Raw genomic sequence first — 20,072 nt, forward strand, 5'->3', positions numbered from 1 at the left:
AACTCTATATTTTGCTCAGACACTTAGAGTGAGTCATAATACCTGGGGGCCCTTATAAACTGTTCAGTGATTTAGTGTGTGTGTGCGTGTATAAAGTGTATACATCTATACCTCCTGCATACATACAGACATGTATATGTGCATATCACCATCATCATCATAATGAAGAAGAAGAAGAACCATTAGCTTTGTTATAAGAGAAATCTCTTCCTTTTATGGCCGTCCAGAGGCCTAGGCAGACAGATTCATTATCTCATGCTTCCTTCTGACTTAGTTAGAATACGTTAGTGAATAGACTGAGTTATAGGTTTAAACATGGAGTGCAAAATCCTCCATTTACAGAACTCCAGGGCCACAAATAAGCAGTCTCAATGGGCTAATTGAGGGGAAGGGATTTGCAGGTCACAAAGATAACCAAAAGCTCAGTGTTGGGGAAATAGTTCCCCAAATAAAATCTTGTGGGAGATTTTTAAACATGCTGTATTCCTTTTTTCTTCTCATTTGGTTTCTTATTTCAGGAATGTCAAAAGTCTTCCCTTATTACTATCATTCCATGAATCAGGTTTTACTCAGGTGAGGTTAATATTAACAGGCTTCAGGTAGCCATATGTTCCAGGAAGAATAGCATAATAAAGTTGAATAAAAGGAAAATTAAAAATTATCATCACAATTGGAATGAAATAAATGAGATGAGATTATGAGGTTTAGGCTAATTTGTAGGGAAAGAATAGAGAGGTAAGTAGCTTTGGATACTTCATTATCCCATACTTTAAAAATATTAGGGGCTATGTAAACCAAGTTATTATTTATCATCTCTCTGCATAACATGGGATATGGGGGGTAATACTCAATTTTTCTGTGAGGTAATGAGAAAGCCATAGTTACAGAGAAGTAATACTTTCCTTTTAAGTTAAAACTTAAGTAAGGATTGACAATGTAATAAGACTATCTGCTTTGTAGGGTATAATAAGACTTCAGTTTAATCCAAACCATCTAATTGGCACCCTCAGTTAACCACCCATATGAACTTGACTTCTGTGAGAAACCATTCCCAAGAAAGTAAGGTCATATGTAGAATGATCTATGGTATCTTCTTCTCTTTCACCATTATGGAAGATTGTACTATCTTCTCATCCCATGGGACTCTTGTCCAGATTTTATCACAAATCTTCCATAGAAATCTTACCTTATTCATTTAAGACCTTCATATTTTGTTTTTATTTCAGTAACACCAATATACCACTTGGATTGCCCATCCCATCCAAGCTCTCCTTCCTGTATAAATGACTTGATTCCTTTTCCTAATATATGTGTCCTCAGTACTTTTTTATTTAACATATTTTTTGTTGTCTAGAATGTACTTCATCTTTTTGTATTCTTAATTTGCCATTTTATGCTTTTCTTAGAATTACTTGTAATATTGATATTTTTTGATAAGTTGTTTCACGATTTTTAGCACTGTAAGGAGTGTATTAGAGATAAGAAACTGGGCTTTTGTAACATGAGACAGTCAGCTCATTAAAAATACTTTTCCACTCAAAGCCATTTTCTGAATGCACCATGGCCCATTCTCTTTCTCTGAGTCCAGCTCACCTCCTAATTGTAGCACTTGTCCAAGGCTTATGCCTACCTGTTCCATATTCCTCTTTTCATCAAGGATAGCCTCAATATGTGTTTGGATCAAACTCTCCAAGTATTTTGGAGATGAAGAGACAAATGTGATAACTCAGTTAATTTTTCATAGTTATCTTTTTAAAATTCAGACTAACACTCATGGTTGTTTTCTTTCTTTGGAAATTTTTCTTTTGAGAAAGTCTTGAGAATTGTATACTTCTCTGTATATATATATATATATATATATATATATATATATATATATATATACACTATGCTATACTATCCTGTATACTTTTCAGAGCAAATCATTTCAATACAAATTTCTTGTGTATGTCACTATGCTATACTATCCTGTATACTTTTCAGAGCAAATCATTTCAATACAAATTTCTTGTGTATGTCATTTGTTAGATTCAGCCACTCTTGCTGATTGTATCTTAAGAGCTGTTGGCACTTTATAGCATTTCCTGGAGAAGGAGGTAGTGGAGTCCAAATGTAACATTCTACTTTTGTCATTAATGCTGAGAAATAGATGACTAGAGTAAGTCTTATAGATTTGTTCCATTTCATGAATATTTTTGGTTGTCCACTTTTCATTTACAGCTGCTTTGAGGATAAAGTTTAGTTTAGCTGGATCTTACACCATGATCTCCACATGTTAATTTCTGTGTTTTGTAAGGTGATGCAGGTAGGTGGGTGACTCAGTGGCCAGAAAACTGGTCCAGGATTAAAAAACACCTGAATTTAAATTCAGTCTCAAATACTTAGTGGCTGTATGACCTTGAACAAGTCACTTAACTTTTCTCTGCCTCATTTTCCTCACCTCTAAAATGGGGATAATAACAGCACCTACCTCCCAGGGTTCTTGTAAGGATCAGATGAGATAATATTTGTAAAGCACCTATCAGTGCATGGCACATAATAGACATTATATAAATGGTAGCTGTTATGTTAGTTATATCCCAAATAAGTTTGTCTACCCAATGTGGTTTTGCAATGTCACTAGTAACATATCAATCTAAAAACATTTACTAAATACCTACTTACTATATACCAAAACCTGTGCTTGGTACTGGGGATTCAAAGGCAAAATTGAACTCATTGAGCCTACATTCTGTTGGGTATGGCAACCTATACACATACAAGCACATACAAAATAAATACAAGTTAATTTGTTGGGGAGGAAGCATTAGCAATTGGGGAGTGATTTTGGGAGAATCAAGAAAGGCCTCATGTAGGAAGGGGCATATGAGCCAGGCTTTAAAGGGAGTTAGAGATTCTAGAAGATAGAAGTGAGTAGGGAGGGCATTCCTGGCATGAAAGGTAGCTTCTACAAAATCATGGAGATGAGGGATGGAACGTGGCCAAGCCAAGGAGGAGATCCCCAGGAACCTCAGTCCATCATTATTGTACTGTTAGGAACTTTACTCCAATTCGCTATAGATCCAATATTTAAAAGGAGATAAGAAGAAGGAGGAGGAGGAGGAGGAGAAGAAGAAAAAGAAGAAGGGGAAGGAGAAAGAGAAGGAAAAGAGAAGAAGAAAAAGACAAGGAAAGGAGAGGAAGAGGAAGGAGGAGAAGGAGAAGGGGAAGTGGAAGGAAAAGGACAAGGGGAAGAGAAGGAGAAGAGGAAGAAGAATCTGGATCAGTTTCTAGCATTGGATCTCAGGGTGCTGTCCCACTTCCTTGGTCTCTTCTTACATCTCCCCACTATTATAATATTTGATTTCTTTATGGTAGCAGCCATTTTACATTGATTTAGCTTCTTTTATATATGTTAATAGAATAAACATATCTTGTCCATTTCAGTTTTTTCAGAGCCTTTTAGATCAGGATAAATCAGATGGTATTGCAACTTCTGTGGTAACTCTTAAAAGAAAATATTAGTTATATAAAGGCACTAGGCTTCTAAGTAACTGACACATTTTTGGTATCCTTTATTTTAGTAGCCACAGTCATATTTTTCCACATATTTTTACCTGTACTTTTTTTGTTGAAGTCACAAGAGATTAAGGCATACCTGTCATAATTTGTGCAATCTTGTCAAGTTCTTCATAAAACTTTCTGTTTCTCCATCCTCTGTGACTAATGTCAGTGTATAAGCTGTAATAATCTTCATAGTGGTCTACTTATTCATCATTAACACTGCAAGATAAGATGATTATGTTCCTAAAGTTTAAATCAGGGGTTGATTTAAAAGAGCAGCTGCTAGGGTGTGTCCTAAGAGCAGTACAACTCACTCTTTCTATACTCAGTTGCCAGTATTCTGAAGGGTGATCATGAAGTACTGAAAGATCCTGAATTATTCAAGCTCATAGCATGCTCTGTTTTGTTTGCTAATGCAAGAGAGTATATGGGTGGATTAACTCAATTATTCACAAGACTAAAATGTTGAACAAATCTATCCCTCCAGCATTCTGGGGTTAATTTAGTTCCTACTAAAACCCCTCTGTAAGTCCACACATAGTGAAAAGTTTGTAATGAGAAGTTAATAAAGTAAAAGCTATGAGATAAAAATACTATTAGATAAAATGATGCAATAGTAGTCTCTGTTAGTCATGTAGTAATTAAATTAATGGTACTATTTCTAACTATACAAAATAATTTCTCAAAATTTTTTTCCTATTTTTTTTTATTTTGGGGTTTTATAAAATTTAATAAACCCTATTTGAATACATTCTAATCTTTTAAGCTAACTTTATCACATCCTGAGAGAAATTTGGTAGACTGTCTGAAATGGCATTGCATGTTATAAGGCCTTCTTCTTTCTCTCCTTCTCCACTTCCCAAACCCCAGTCTCATGGCTCCTGGGAAGAACAAATGCTGTGGATTGTCCTAACTATTCTTGGAGTTGCTGCTGCTTATTTTCTGGCTATGGGCACTCAATTTATTGTAATGGGTATTCAGGTGGTGGCCTGAAGACTGACCAAATTTAGGACAGCATGGACTGAGTGTCCTTGCAAATCCAGAGGATTAAGCGATGATCAGAGGTTCATTATTCTTGAGATTTATTATGCAAAGACACAAGTCTCAAGTATAGTTCAAAACTAATAGATAAATCTACAAAGGAAAAAGACAAGCAGGACATAAATGCTATTGGTAGAAGGTCCAAACCAAGGCCCAAGATCCAGAGTATCTATCCAAGTAGGGCAGGGTAAAAGTAGCAGAGTCCAAGCACTGGGGATGGAGGTTTGTGGTATCTAAGGAGAGGAGAAAGGAGCAGTGTTAGGACAGTATCCTGTCAGTGTCAACTCTGAGGGACATTTGGTTTCGGCAGGACTTCCTTGGTTATCCCTTTGTTTTTTTTTTAATTTTTTTTTTTGCTTTTTTTGATGGAGGGTCCCATGGACTAATCCTCCTGCTTCTCTTTCTATTGTCAATACTTCATGTTGCTTCTGACCAGATGGACTTATTCGTAGTCCTTTAAGTTTTGTGATTTTTTAAAAAAAAGTTACTGTTAGTAATTAAAGGTAAAATGGAGAACAATTAAATTCTCCCTTTTATACATTCCCAATCCTCACCATTTTCCTTTTTTCTCCCCTTCGATCCTTTTCAAAGGTAGGTCTTTGTTCAAAGTAGATTGGAGTAATATATTCATCAGTGTTTAGTAAAAAACTAGATTTGGACTGGGCTGGAAAAGCTATCCCAGAACCTGAGGTAAAGGTTCTGGGGAAAGAAGCAGGATATGGCGTCAGTGTTGGGAGGGAAATGGTTCAGAGATCAGGAAACCTTCAAAGGAGACTAGTGCTAGGACTAGGTGAGCCAATAGTAGAGGGAAGTAGGATGACCCCCAGCATTTCCCCATCCATTCCTCCTGGCTCTCCATCATAAATCTGCCATTGCTAGTCCCATCATAGAAGCCTTTACCCTGGACCCTACCTTAGGTAAGTGCGGATTAATTAGGAGCAATGGTGTTGGTTCCGGGCAATGCTTGAAATGCATTGCATTCATAAATTAATCTATGTTGTTAACACAAGTGCATGTTTAATGGAATTTCTTAATTTCTGATAAACTGTAATTAAAAACTAAGGAACTATTTTCTTCTTTTGGTTAAAACAAACTAATTTTTTTTATATTGCGTTTTCCATAGGTCAAGGTCAAGGCCTCGTCCTCGTTCCCATAGTCGAAGTAGTGAAAGATCTAGCCATAGAAGAACTCGTAGCCGATCTCGTGAAAGAGACCGCCGTAAAGGCCGAGAGAAAGAGAAAAGAGAGAAGGAGAGAGAGAGAGGGAAGGAGAAGGAATTACACAGCACCAAGCGCGGGTGAGTGAAAGTGGATCTGAGGCAAGATGATCCCCAGTGACATTCAAATGAGGGCCTTTTTTAAGGTTTTCATTGCGACTCCCTTTTCTGCCTTGGTTTGTGGAGAGTTTGATAGGGCAAGAAAAGGTGAGAACAAAGAAGATACAAGACCCTTCCTGGTTCTTATTTGGCTGCTCCTGGATGATTTGCCCATGCACAAACTATGTAAAGGATTCTTACTAAGATACTCTGATCAGGTGTTTAAAACTTTGTCTCAGTTTGTAGTAAAAAACTATGGACTTTCCAAAATATTTAAATTGTGAATACTTGAAACATAAGTAACTGAGAAATTCTTGTAAATCCTTGGAACAGTATCATATATACTTACTTTTTCATGCATGTAATTTGAAAATATAAAACAAATTTTAAATTACTTGAATTTTCCTTGCTGTGGAAGGAGAGGCAGCTTGGCCTCAACAGCTGACCTTGAAGCTTCCTGGCTTCCTCTCTCTGACACTGAGTGGCTGTGTGACCATAGGCAAGTCGCTTACCCTCTGCCCTAGGAAGCTCTCTAAGTGAGTTGCAGAGAAGGTGACAATCTGTATTGCTAGAGGGAATTTCCTTCCCTGGAAGTTCCCTACATAAATGAAATCACATGTCCCAATTGCTATCCTTGTTGGAAAATAGTTACAAGAAAAGGATAAAGGGGATAGGGAGGGAAGTTTGTAGCAGACTTTTATTTAGGAAAATCGTATCTTAGAAATGTTACCTTAAAAATTATTTTGGTCGCTATCACCTACTTTATTTCTTATAAGATGTGTAAGTTTACTGTAGCAACAGTAAATGAGAAGACTTTTTAAAAAAACCTTTAAATCAAAAGTAAGCTTCTGCCCATAAAAGATGATTTTCTGACTCATTGTTCTCATTTTGTACTGAACAGTTGAATAATGAATCTTTCCATCAATTATACCCAGTGTTATGAGCATTATCTCCTTTTGTCTTCTGTTTCTTTACCCCCTTATGAATATGCTTATCAATTTCAATATAAAGTATTTTTATTATTTCAACCTTCATTGTTAAATCGAAGAATTCATTCAGTGCATTGAAAATATTCCCTTAATATCTTCTTACATCTTGACTCTAACTTAATGGTTAAATGGATCACAGAGTGTGAGTACTTTTTTGTCTAAATTCCCCTCTTCCTCATGAGGCCCTTATGACTCTTTTCATATCTGCTCCTGTTCCTATCTTTTGATTCTCTAATTTTGGGGAAAGTCATTAAAAAAACCCGACCTTGTATTTTTTCTTAAGCACTAAATATTAAACTTCTGAATGGAAAGATTTTAGTTTTAGGTATATTAGTTGCTGTTAATTTCTCTCAATTTCAGTTTCTTAGAAATTCCAAATTCATTTGGAGTCTGATATTTTATCCTTAAGGAAGCAGAGTTGAATTAAGAATAAGATAGAGTGACAACAGGGAATGTGTAAAAATTAGGAAATGTGCCTAATTGATTAAAATGCTGCACTTCCAGTCAGGCAGACCTGATTTTTAATCCATCCCTCCTCGATGTGGCCATGGCCAAATTACTTCAATTTTTGGAGCCTCAGTCTACTCATCTTTAAAATGAGTGTGGCCATTTAAGCGAAGATCTTTATAGTATTAATGAAATGACTTTATGTCCAGGGAGGTTTAGCTACAAAGTGGTATGTTTGTTGTGCTTTGGACAATCTCTTCTGGAACAGAGTTCCATGGTAAATAAATGCCACCTAATTGTCCCTGTCTGAGTCCTGACTCCTCCAATTTTTGCTCAGATCAACAGTATCCTTCAGTTCAGGTGTTGATGTCATTCGGCAGGGGATTCAGTTTCATTGCCAGTGGCCAGACCCCCAGAGGAAGAGTCCAAGACCAGCCACAGCCTACCTGTAGGTGAGCCAGGGACTCTAACCAGGCCACTGATTGTAAGAGTTAAGAGGCCTTGCTCTCTAGGGTATGTGGCTAGGCCTACTTTCTTTATAGACCCACAAACAAAAGATTCAGAACCAAATGAAGACTTAACAATGAAATCTTAAATAATGAGTGGTCCAAAGAACAAATCATAGAAACAATAACTGTGAAAGAAAATTATTATAATGATGAAACAACTTATCAAAATTTCCACAGTCCTCAGGGGAAAAAATCATATCTTTATAGTCATATATTAACAAAAGAAAAAGAGAAGATTAATGGATATGCATTTTAAAAAATTAGAGAATCAACAAATTAGAAATTTATGATTACAAATCAGATTTTTATCCCGTAATGCCTGATACCTTACTGATTTATTTGACTAATTTACTGCTAGTTTATTTTGGAAAGTGCTAGATAACTGGGAAGATATCAGAGAGAACGGGCAGTTTTCTTCCCCCCAAGAAAATCTAAAAGGAAGAAAAGAGTGATTTTTCCCTCTTTGTATTAGAGTGATTGGTTGGTCAACTTTGCTTCTGGTGCCTTCAGGTCAAGATTTTTGGCATGTAGCTTTTCAGGAATTTACAAAAGGTTTTACAAAACTTTATCACAGGTTTTTTCTGTTGTATTAGTTTTCGCACAAATAACAGTTTCCTTGTTTTTTGCATTAAAATATGCCCTCTAAAACAAACCTAGTTTACCTAATCTTGTCAGTGAATTTATTTTGGCAGTAAAAAATTTCTCAATACACATATTTTTTTAAAACACATATACACTTTCTCAGTACACACACACACACACACACTACGTATATCTGTATATATGTGTATATATACACATATGTATATGTTTATTTATAATACATTCATAAATACGTATGTACATACATACACATGTGCATATATGCTACAGTGATGTCCCTGGATGTTTATTTTCATCAAAAACTCTGACTTTATTCAGAACTATGTTGAAGTGGTTTATAAAAGTTGCCACAGAGAGTCTCGGTTGAAACTTTTTATATGTTGGTAAATAAGGTATATTATCTGGGCAATCTGTGAAAAGCTGATTTTTGTGACTTCTAGAACAAGATTTTGATCATATAACGTAAGATGCTATTGATAGTTGTAAATCACATTTTGTAGACTTTAATGAAGGATTAGTTGGTCAGTAGCATTAGGGGCATTTTATTTTTTAATATAAAGTTGTAATGGTACTTTTTTTTTTGATGTTTCTGGCACTTTTTTCCTCAATTTTTTAACATTTTTATTTAAAGTTTTGAGTTCCAAATTCTGTCTCTCTCTTCTCCTCTCCCTCCCTCAACAGTAAGTGCTCAGATATAGGTTATACATGTGCAGTTATGTAAAACATTTCCATATCAGTCATTTTGTACAAGAATCAAATGAAAGAAAGAAATTGGAAAATATCATGCTTTAGTCAGTATGCTTCATCATTAGACCTTTGGGATTGTCTTGGCTCATTGTATTGCTGAGAATAACTAAATCATTCACAGTTCTTCATTGAATAATATTGCTGTTACTATGTACAACATTCTCCTGGTTCTGTTCACTTCACAATGCATCAGTTCATGTAAGTTTTACCAGGTTTTTCTGAAATCATCTTGTTTGTCATTTCTTATGGCACAATAATGTTCCATCACGATCATATACCACAGCTTGTTTAGCTGTTCCTCAATTGATGGGTATCCCTTTGATTTTCAATTCTTAGCCACCACAAAAAAAAAGCTGCTATAAGTATTTTTTTGTGCAAATAAGTCCTTTTCCCTTTTTTTGGATATAGACCCAGCAGTGGTATTGCTAGATCAAAGGGTGTACATAGTTTTATAACCCATTGGGCATAGCTACAAATTGCTCTCCAGAATAGTTGGATTAATTCACAACTCTACCAATAGTGCATTAGTGTCTCAGTTTTCCCACATCCAACATTTTCCTTTTTTGTCATATTAGACAATTTGATGGGTGTGAGGTTGTTTTACTTTTTGTATTTCTCTAATCAGTCGTGATTTGGTAATGCCATCTTTAAGAATAGAGTTAGGGCAGATTTAATTTAAATCAGAATACATTCATTCATGATTTAATCAGAAGTCACAAAATAGGAAAATTCTCTTCACTCATTTTTTGATGTGACTTTAGGTTTGTCTTTTTATGTTCTATCAAAACAACGGCTTGTAGACCCAGATGCATATCCACCAAGATGCTTAGAATATTCTTCTCCAGCCTTGTGGTATTACTTTCTTCTCTCTCTCTTCCTCCCTTCTTGTAATCTTATACTTTTTTTTTCTTTTTTTTAAATTTATTTAATATATTTAGTTTTCAGCATTGATTTTCACAAAAGTTTGAATTACAAATTTTTTCCCCATTTCTACCGTCCCCCCACTCCAAGATGGCGTATATTCTGGTTGCCCCATTCCCCAGTCAGCCCTCCCATCTGTCACCCCACTCCCCTCCCAGTAAAATTATACTTTTAATGAGTAGTAAAGGTTTGCCTTTGAAAACATGAATCCACAAGTTAAGAACTTTCTCTTAGGTTGAATAGGTTCTTCCATACAGACTAAGTGCTGACTCCCATTGGTCTCTTTGACTTCCTATAATCTTTCCAACTATCTTTAGAGAAGAGTCTTGACATGAGACCCAGGCCCTTTGTGGCCTTTTGGTGGTGTGTTTTTTAAACTTTCCATTTAAAAATAAGCATCTTTTTAATAATAAATCACTGGAAATTATAATTTTTTTGACAGTGATTTCTTTGAACTTTAACAAATCTTACACTGACTCATGGTTTTGTAAGCATTTGTATTTGACAGAAAGCATTTCTAATGCCTTCCTGAAGGTAAGGGTTCAACAAAGTTTCTTTCAAAATGTGTTGGTCAGAAGTTTTCATTTTGGCCCTGTGCAGTTCCTGTAGCCACCACATTTCTATGTTGGATAACTTGGCAGTCTTCCAGCTGTTTCTCTTGCTCGTTTTTTTATATGGTAAATTCCTGTTGGTAAAGTTGTTCTTAACTAGAACTTGGCAGAAGATGTTGAAAGTAATTTTGGGATGTTGGACTTCAAGTTTTGACAGCAGTTACATACTCATGGAGCCTGTCATATTTTTCTTTACCTCTTCTTTATGCAGCAGGAAGTCATTTATGCTAATTTACTCTTATTTGCATATAGGTTATAGAGTTCTGTGGTGCAAAGCAAGCTCAGAACTCCTTTTAAGTGTCTGTTTAGATCAAAGCAGGTCTGTGTGATAGCTGTTGTCTGACACCAAGCTGTGTGGTGTTGTTTTCATTAAACATTTATCACACTTCCAATGTGACAGCAGGCAACTTTGTGCTTGGATAACATGTTTTCATGCAAAATTTATTGAAAAAGACGAGATGTTGTAAAGAGATCTTGTTGCCTTTCACCAGTGGCGAAGGGTAAATGTTTGATTGCAAGCTAGTATACCTTTAACACAAGTAGTCATATTGCAAGCAAAAGAAGCTAATATTTATTTTATTAGGACAGATAAACAGAATGTGCTTGTGCACTTAATGTATTTTTTAAACTTAAAATTATATTCAGTTTGCTTATGTGAGGTTTTTGGCTTTATTTTGTTTTTAAGTTTTGTTGGGAAAAAGATGAATGAAAGAAGGGCTAAAACTGCCACTCAGGGTAGCAGGAATCATAAGAACAGCTGACTGAAAGGAAGCAAATTTGTGCAATTCTGATTTTGTTTCTCTTTGTCAAGAAAAATGATCCTTGACCTAGAAAGAATTGAACAAAAAATGGCTCTTTAGTTGAAACCCAAGGTAAATAGGAAGACAATAATTGAACATTTAGCTTTCTTTGATGAATCCAAGTTACCAGACCCAGACCAACTTCATCTCAGGCCAGTGAAAGAGCTGGCAGATGTGATTGTTGAAGGTGTCAGTGACATTTGAAAGATGGTAGAGAATGGAGGGGAAAACTGTAAAACTGGAGAGGATTAAATGTCCTGATTTAAAAAAAGAGAGAGACAGATGAGAAGTTGTAATCTGTAAACTACAGGGCAACAAGCTTGACCTTGATTTTTGAAAAATTCTAGGATATCTTGTTAAAGAAACATCTGATGAACATTTAGAGAACACATCATGGATAACTAATTTCACATGCTTTTTTTTTCAGTTTTGATTTTGGTAGTAGAAGGGTGGGGAAAAGGGAGTAAGCATTTGAATAGTGCCTCCTGTGTATCAAACACTAAGCTAAGCGCTTTTTATAAATTTTCTCATGCGGTATGAACTGTTACTTAAGAGATTTGGAACTGGTTGAATGACCCAGACCTAACAATTATTCATTAATCACACTTTGGAGAGTGGTCTTCCATGGAATGCCCCAGGGGTCTGTGCTTTGCTCTGAGCTATTTAACATTTTATTCCTGACTTGGGTGATGGCATGGATGGCATACTTACCAAATTTGCAGATGTCAGAACTCAGAAGATACAACAAACATGTTGAATTACGGGATTCAAAAAGAACTCAACAGGCTAGAACATTGAGGTAAGTCTAATAAGATGAAATTTAATACAGGTAGATGTGAAGTTTTATACTTAGATTCAACAGTCCGTTTTCTAGTTACAAGACTGAAGAGGCATGGCCAGAGAACAGTTCATCTGAAGAAACTCTCACCTTTAAGTGGACTGCCAACTCACTAGACAGCCTTGGTGTCACATTACTAAAAAATCCAAGAGTGGTCATAGAATCCCACCTGAGGAAATGATAATACCTTTTCAGCTTGGTCAGACTGCTTCTGGAGTATTGTGTTCAGTTCTGGGTACCCTATTTAGGAAATATATTGGAGAATTGGAAGAGTGACTGGAAAATGACCGTATTGATTGGAAGGCCACAGGATTATGCCATATGCAAATAGTTGAAGAATCATGTATGTTTAGCCTAGAAAAAAGAAGACAGGGAGGATAGGATAGCTGTCATCAAGCATTTGAACAGCTGTCATGGGTAAATGAGATTTTTCTTTTTTTTTTTTGCCTGGCCTCAGAGGACAGAATTAGGAGCAAGAGATGGCCATTGCTAAGAGGCAGGTTTAGGTTTGATATAAAGGTGTTGTTGTTGAGTCATTTCAGTTGTGTCTGGATTGGGGTTTTTTCTTGGCAAAGATACTAGGGTGTTTTGCCATTTTCTTCCCCAGCTCATTTTATAGATGAGGAAACCAAGGCAAATAGCATTAAGCGACCTACACAAAAGTCAAAGTAGGACAGCCGGGTAAAAAAAATGAAGAGATGTTCTGACCTGGGCTTCATCTTTAAATGGAGGTTTGGGAGTTTATTGAGCAACTCTCCAATCAGAGGGACAGAGGAACTGATAATAATTCCACATGTTGCTTATTTTTTTAAACTAAATTTGTATTGGTATCTTTTGTTTTTATAACACCTAAAAAAATTTCCTATGTGCCTTTCTTCCACCTCCAAGAGAGCCACCCCATATGTAGTATTTAAGGAAAACACAGAAGTTACATTTCTTCTTCTCTTCCTGGAAACCATGAATAGTTACATCATTCAGCTTTGTTTTACTAACACTTTGTATTTTGAAAGGGAACCTTCATTAAATCCTCCTTTGATGTATCAAAATGGTAGTGACCCTGTTTTCTCAAAGGCTCTAAGTAGTGAGATATCTTGCTATTTTTTCCCCATTCTCTTTTTAAAATAAACTTTTATTGGTACCTTTCTTTTGGACATCACCAGAATTTTTCCCAGTATCCCTCTCTTCCCACCTCCCAGATGGCTATTCCATATTACAAATAATATTGTTAAAGAAAAAAAAGAAGAAAATCAGCAAAACTGATCAATATATTAAAGAAAAACCTTGAAAATGTATGCAACATACCACATTTGTAAACTGTGGGTACACTCTCCTTTCTCTGTATTTTTGCAACATTGCCTTTTGATTAGTATTTGGTTGTTCTTTCCCTTTACGTTGTTGTAGTCATTGTGTCTGTTGTTTTCTTGGCTCTTCTTATTTAATTCTATTTCACATTCTGTAAGTGTTTCCATGCTTTTCCATATTCATTGTTTTTTTCTAGAAATATTATTTATATTCCATTACATTCATGCGCCACAATTTGTTTAGCCATTTCCCAGTTTATGGGTATCTATTTTGTTTCCAGTTCTTTGCTACCACAAAAAGTACTACTATAATAATTTTAGTATATGTGGGGACTTCCTTCTTATCAGTGACTTCCTTGGACTATAAACCTAATAGTAGAATCTCTGAGTCAGAAGATATTTGCATAATTCTACCTTAGTTTCCAAAAGGGTTTCATTGATTCATAGCTGTACCAGCAGTGCACTGATGAGCCTATCTTCCCACAACTCCTGCAACATTGACTTCCAATCTTATACCATCTTCCTTTTCAGAATATACATTTCTGTTCCCTTCTTTACTTTCTAGTGGGTGCAGAATGATGTTCTGTTTTTCGAATTTCTTTTCATTTATATTTGAATGACCTTCTCTTGGCTGCTTGCTAAACTTGTTGCTTGTCATTGGAATTACCTGTGGGTGATATGTGGACTGGTGCTTTGTTTTCTGTATTTGAAAGTTCTGGGCAGTTTTCCCACATTACAGTGCAGGAAGTTATCACTTGAACTATTTTTCCAGGAGAATTGTTATTCTTAAAACGTGTCTACCTATCTTGTCTTCGAGGTCAGTTGGTTTGGCTTATGTAGAGATCATGTGTTCTTTTAATATTGCTGTCTTTTGATATTCTTCTAACAGATTTTTTCCCACTTTAGTACTTCTGTATTCTAAAACTCTTGTGAGTTTTCAATATTTTTTCATTGAGAGTTATAGCTTCTGACAGTCACTCCTAACGTCTTCTTGTATGGACTTCATTTCTCTTTTAAATCATTCTGCAATATCTTGTTGTTTTTCTATGCTCTTTTGTAATTCTATAGGATTCTTTGCTTCAGCCAACATTGTTTCAATTTCCTTTATTTTGTAATATTTGTTAAGAAATATTTTTTATCTCTCTGAGAGTTTTGTATTCATTTTCTCTTCTAGTTTTAAGATCCTTTTTGTTAATTTTTCTGGTTTTGCTTTGGCTTTTATTGAGTTTTCTTCCTTTTGAAATCTGCAGCATTCAGCCTTTTCTCCTTATACTCCTGGTTTTTTACTTTCTGATTCTTTCCTTTTCCCTGATGCCCATAGCCTTATGGGTCAGTTGCCAAGCTGCCTAGGTCTCCTTTCACATTGGTTGGTTTATTTTTCACTAACTTAGGTTCCTGATTTAAGTAACCTCTGAAAACACAGAACTAGGGTCAGCTGTGTTTCTGTGGCCTTTCTCAGCCCAATATAGCTGCATCAGCACTGCCCTGCCTCCCTTTCTCCCTTGGCTCTCTACTTTTCCTCCTCTAGCTGGACTGAATCAGTATCTTTTACTCGTAGGGTAGGGATTGGTAGAGGATGAGGTGTGTTGACAGAATATCTGAAGCATATGTGGGGATCCCACTGTGGGTCCCAGGCATAAAACTCGGGCATGCTTCACCTCTGCACCTCTGCTGGACAGTGGAGGCTGCTTGGTGAGAGGTGATGAGTGAATCTCTGGTGTTCATAAGGATTTGGCCTTGTTGGGGTTCTCCCTTGCCTGCCATGTTATTGGTCATATGACCAAGAAATCCTCCTATTATTACTAAATGATGAAATAACATTTGTCAAGGAAGAATTTAGCATTTGTTCCTCTTCATGAGCAGTAGGTGCTGATGTTCTTTCCTATCTATTGCTTAGCTTTAAAATAAGACTGTCTGCTTTAAAGTTTTTACTAGTCTGTGTTCAATATGGTTTCATCTCTGATGTATTTGATAGTATTTAGCATCAGTTGTTTGAAAGGTTATAATTAAAAGTTATATCTTAAATTTTGATTAAAATTCCTATCTTCTGTCTAAGTTCTTACTTTAATTGCAGTAGCTGACTTTATATTGATTCAGGACCAAGTTTTGTGTCAGAAAGCGCATTAGACTTAGAGCTTCTGTTCTTTTGAGATATTAAGCTGAAGTCCATGGCAACTGCCAGTTGTTCATGTCTCTGAAAGCTAACTATTCTGTGCTATTGTTATGTGAGCTTTAAAGAGGTAACCTAGTCTTTCAGGCAGATTTTTTTTTTCTCCCCAAATAAGCAAGCAGTCCTCTGAAAAGCTAAGCAATTACCTCTAATCTGTCATTACATACCTTAATTTATACCTCATTGTAAAGCACCTTGAGTACCTGAAATATGAATGATACTAAATCAAATCAAAGCAGTCTGCTTGTTATTGAAGAAAGCTAGTTCATCGTCTTTTCACAGGCTTTCTCCTCAGATCACAGGAGTGACATTTTCAAAACGGGACAGATTGGAATAGATCATAGAGTGTTGACATGTCAAGTAAGCCTTGGTCAGCAAACCAGAGACTTAGAAGTTTAACCTACTCAGGTTAAATGGCAGGAGAATGTGGAATAGCTTGGCATTCCTATAATGTTATATATTTCTGTCCTGACTTGATATTGTAGGACAGTTTAATAGCAGCTGGTTTAAATGTTCTCTAAGTCCTAGTACATGAAGTGAGTGTAGCCAGACTTCAAGAATAGCATGTGTTTTTGAATAGTGCTAGGTATGGCATGGGGCACACTTTTCCACGAAAGAAGAATAAGTTATAATGCATACCATTCATGTTAGAGCTGTTGGCTCATCTTAGATTTCAATGCATTGAGAGTATATCATGAAATAAAAATTCCAGATGGTGTCATTGGGGTTAATCTTTTTCATTCTGTGCTAAGGAGATAGTCTTTGTGTTCTGATCTTGCATATAATGACAGGAAGATGGGGATGAATCTTAGTTAGAGGTTGGATCTTATTTATATATGTAAGCCCAAAGCCCCTTCTAAATTCCATTACACATGTGATGATCAGTAATGTAATAGATACAGTTAGAGAAGTACTATGAGTGCTGTCATATCTTTTTTTCTAATTCCTAGAGGAGGATTTGAAATTGCCACTCTTTAGTACCAGGTGATAGGGCCAGCCTGTAATGGACTGGAAACAGATTGTTTATTTATCAGTTAGATGAGCATGGAGATTGGCATTTTATCTACTTATGGAAGATAAAAAGGAAATGAAACCATGTTGGAAAAAAAATGTTGATGTACAATAGGAAGGGTTGTGTGTTTGAAATGAGCCAGACCTACATTTCTGATGGAAGACAATAAACTGAGATGAATGAGTCTTTCTGAAATACACTGGAAGTTATCATTAAGATTTCAGCCAATATATACATCATATTAAAAAGAGAAAGAAAAACATTGAAGTTTTCTGTGTGTGAGGTTGGTCATGCCATGTAACAAGTCAGTGACACAAGCATTTATTAAGGATTTACTATGTGCCAGGCACTAGCTGGGAGGAGGGATAGTGAGGATGAGAGATTGGTAAAGGCCTCCCTCAAAAGGTTGGTTTAGAGCTAAGTCCTAAGGAAGCCAGGCAAGCTAAGAGGTAGAGGCGAAGAGACAGAACATCCCTGGCATGAGGGACAGCCCCTAACCAGGCACAGAGTCCAGAGATGGCCATGTTAAAAGAAAAGCAGAAATGCTAATGTCCCTGTCTCATAGATTTCAGGGAAAGGAGTAAAGTAGCAGAAGACTGGAATTAGAAAAAGGGGCCAGGTTGTGAAGGACTTTTCAAAGCCAAACAGATTTTATATTTGATACTGAACCACCCATGGCATCCCAACTTAATTGAGAAACTTACCTCATGTTTTACTGAAAAATTTGAGGCCTTTTACTAAGAAGTTCCTCTTCTCTGTGCTTCCTCATGTCATATTACTCACAACCCTTCCCCCACTATCTCCTCTATTACTCCTGTCTTACTTGAAGAGATTAGTCAATAAAGGAGGGAGACAAGATGCAAATAACTGTGTAAAATCAAACTGTATACAGGAAAAATTGGAAATAAACAACAGAGGGAAGGGACTGGAATTAAAGTGATTGAAAAAACTTCCTGCAAGAAGGTAGTATTTAGCTGGGAACTGGAGGAGAACATTCCAAGCTTGGGGATAGCCTAGTGAAAATGCCTAGAGTTGGGAGATGGACTGTTTTGTTCAAGAAAAAGCAAGGAGACTAATAGCGTCACTGGATTGCAAAATATAAGGTATAAGAAGACTATTAAGGTGGGAGAGGGCAGGTTATGAAGAGGCTTGAATACCACCGTATTTCATCTTTTATCTTGAGGGGAATGGGAAGCAACTAGAATTTATTAAATAGGGAATGTGATGTGGTCAGACCTGTGCTTTAGTGGGGTAGACTAGAGGCAGGCAAATCAACCAGTAGGCTATTTCAGTACTCCAAGCTTAGGGTGATGGTGGCCTGTGCCAAGTGATAGCAGTATCAGAGGAGAGAGTAAGAATATGCAAGAGATGTTACGAAGATAAAATTAAAAGACCTTGGCAACACATTCCCCAAATGAGAGAAAGTGAGAAGTGAGTGAGATGGTGCCTACGTGAAGAGCCTGGGTGCCTGGGAAGATGGCAGTGTTAGCAACACTAATAGGAAAGTTTGAAATGGGGGAGTGTTTGGGGGGAAAGGATAACGAATTCAGTTTTGGACATGTTGAGTTTAAGATCAGACATCCAGTTTGAGATGTCTAATAGGATTTGGAAATATGAGACTGGAGGTCAGAAGAGAAATTAGGACTGGATAAGTAGATTTGAGAGTCCTCAGCACAGAGATGTTAATTGAATCCGTGGGAGCTGATCAGGTCACATGAAATGGTATAGAAGAAGAGAAGAGGGCCCAGGACAGCGCCTTGTGGGACAGCCATAGTTTACATTCTTGACCTGGATGAAGATCCAGCAAGGCAACTGAGGATTGGTTAGATAGGTAGAAGGAGAACCATGAGAGAGGGGCAACCCCAGAATCTAGAGAGAACAGGATGTCAAGGAGAAGAGGGTACTCAGGTTGTGTTTGTCCTTCCTTCTCGAAGAGGACCATGACATCAGGGAGATGATGACACGATTGGCAGTTGACTTTGATTTGAGTGAGGGAGGGCTGTGCAAGGTCACCAGCCTCACTGTCTCCTCCAGAGCCATCTGGGTCCAGTGGCCTGATACTCACCAGGATGACTGGAAATGGCCCAGGATGCATTGGGAGACCCTGGCCTTTTCAGGCTAAGGTCTTTTCAGGCTCTCACTTTGAGTGACCTAACACCCATTCAATGAATAGGCCTCTTTAAGAGGTTAATCAAGGGATGGCCCCTTTAATAAAAAACTCAAAAAAATTTTGATATTTTTTTTTGAGAGGGTCATCAACAATGTCAGAGGCTCCACAGAAAGCACTGGAAAAGTGACATAAATTGTCTCCCTCGGTTTTCTTACCTGTAAAATTGGGAAAATAATAGCATCTATCTCAGAGCTTTTATGAAGATCAAATAAGATAACATTTGTAAAGCACTTAGCACAGCAGCTGCGCATAGAAAGCACTTAGTAAATGCTTTTTCTCGTACATTTCCCTCCCCCATGTGACACCCAAGGTTAACAGGTGTAATCTGGATGACAATCTAGGCAAGTCTGAGAAAGTGCAGTCAGACAGGAAGGATAGAGCGGTACCACAAGAGCCTAGAGAGAAGAGAGAATCAGAAAGAAGAGGATGATCAACAGTGTCAGTCGTCAGAGGAATCGAAGGAAGAGGAATAAGCATTCGTATAGCACCTACTGTGTGCTGGGCACTGTGCTAAGCACTTATGTAAATATTAACTCATTTGATCCTCAGACCAACTCAAGAGGTACGTGCTATTATTATCCCATTTTATGGTTGAGGAAATGGAAGCAAACAGGTTTAGTGACTTGCCCATGGTCACACAGTCAGTGAGTGTCTGAGGGTGAATTTGAACTCATGTCTTCCTGACTTCAGACTTGGTGCTCCCTATACACTTGTTTCTACCATCACGACATCTTTCATATAGGCTCCTTGTCTCCTTTGATGTTGCCATGATCTTGGTACAGGTGCCTGTCACCTCATACCTTGACTGTAGCAATAGCCTGCTCTTTGGTCTCTCTGCCTCAAGTCTCTTCCTATTCCAGTCCATCCTCCACTCAGCTGTCAAATTGATCTTTTTTAAATAAAGGTCTGACCATGTCATTTCCCGTATTCAATAAACTCCAGTTACTCTACGTTACTTCTAGAACCAAATATAAAATCCTCTTTTGAATTATCTTTACAACCTGCAGCATCCCTTCCCCAAACCCCTCACACCTTTCCAGCCTTCTTTCATCTTA

At 36.9% G+C, this 20,072-nt stretch overlaps 1 protein-coding gene across 3 annotated transcripts in view; it reads left to right on the forward strand.

The window, feature by feature from the left end:
* The window catches only part of RSRC1 (arginine and serine rich coiled-coil 1), a 449,846-nt gene that overhangs the window by 113,702 nt on the left and 316,072 nt on the right, over window positions 1-20,072 (forward strand). For all 3 annotated transcript variants that reach the window (XM_036756193.1, XM_036756191.1, XM_036756192.1), the window contains one exon: window positions 5,708-5,881. In XM_036756193.1, coding sequence (XP_036612088.1) covers window positions 5,708-5,881 — 174 coding nt within the window. The remainder of the gene's footprint in view (window positions 1-5,707; window positions 5,882-20,072) is intronic.

This window comes from Trichosurus vulpecula, chromosome 4 (genome assembly GCF_011100635.1).
Source record: "Trichosurus vulpecula isolate mTriVul1 chromosome 4, mTriVul1.pri, whole genome shotgun sequence".
In the NCBI taxonomy this organism is placed as follows: Eukaryota; Metazoa; Chordata; class Mammalia; order Diprotodontia; family Phalangeridae; genus Trichosurus; species Trichosurus vulpecula.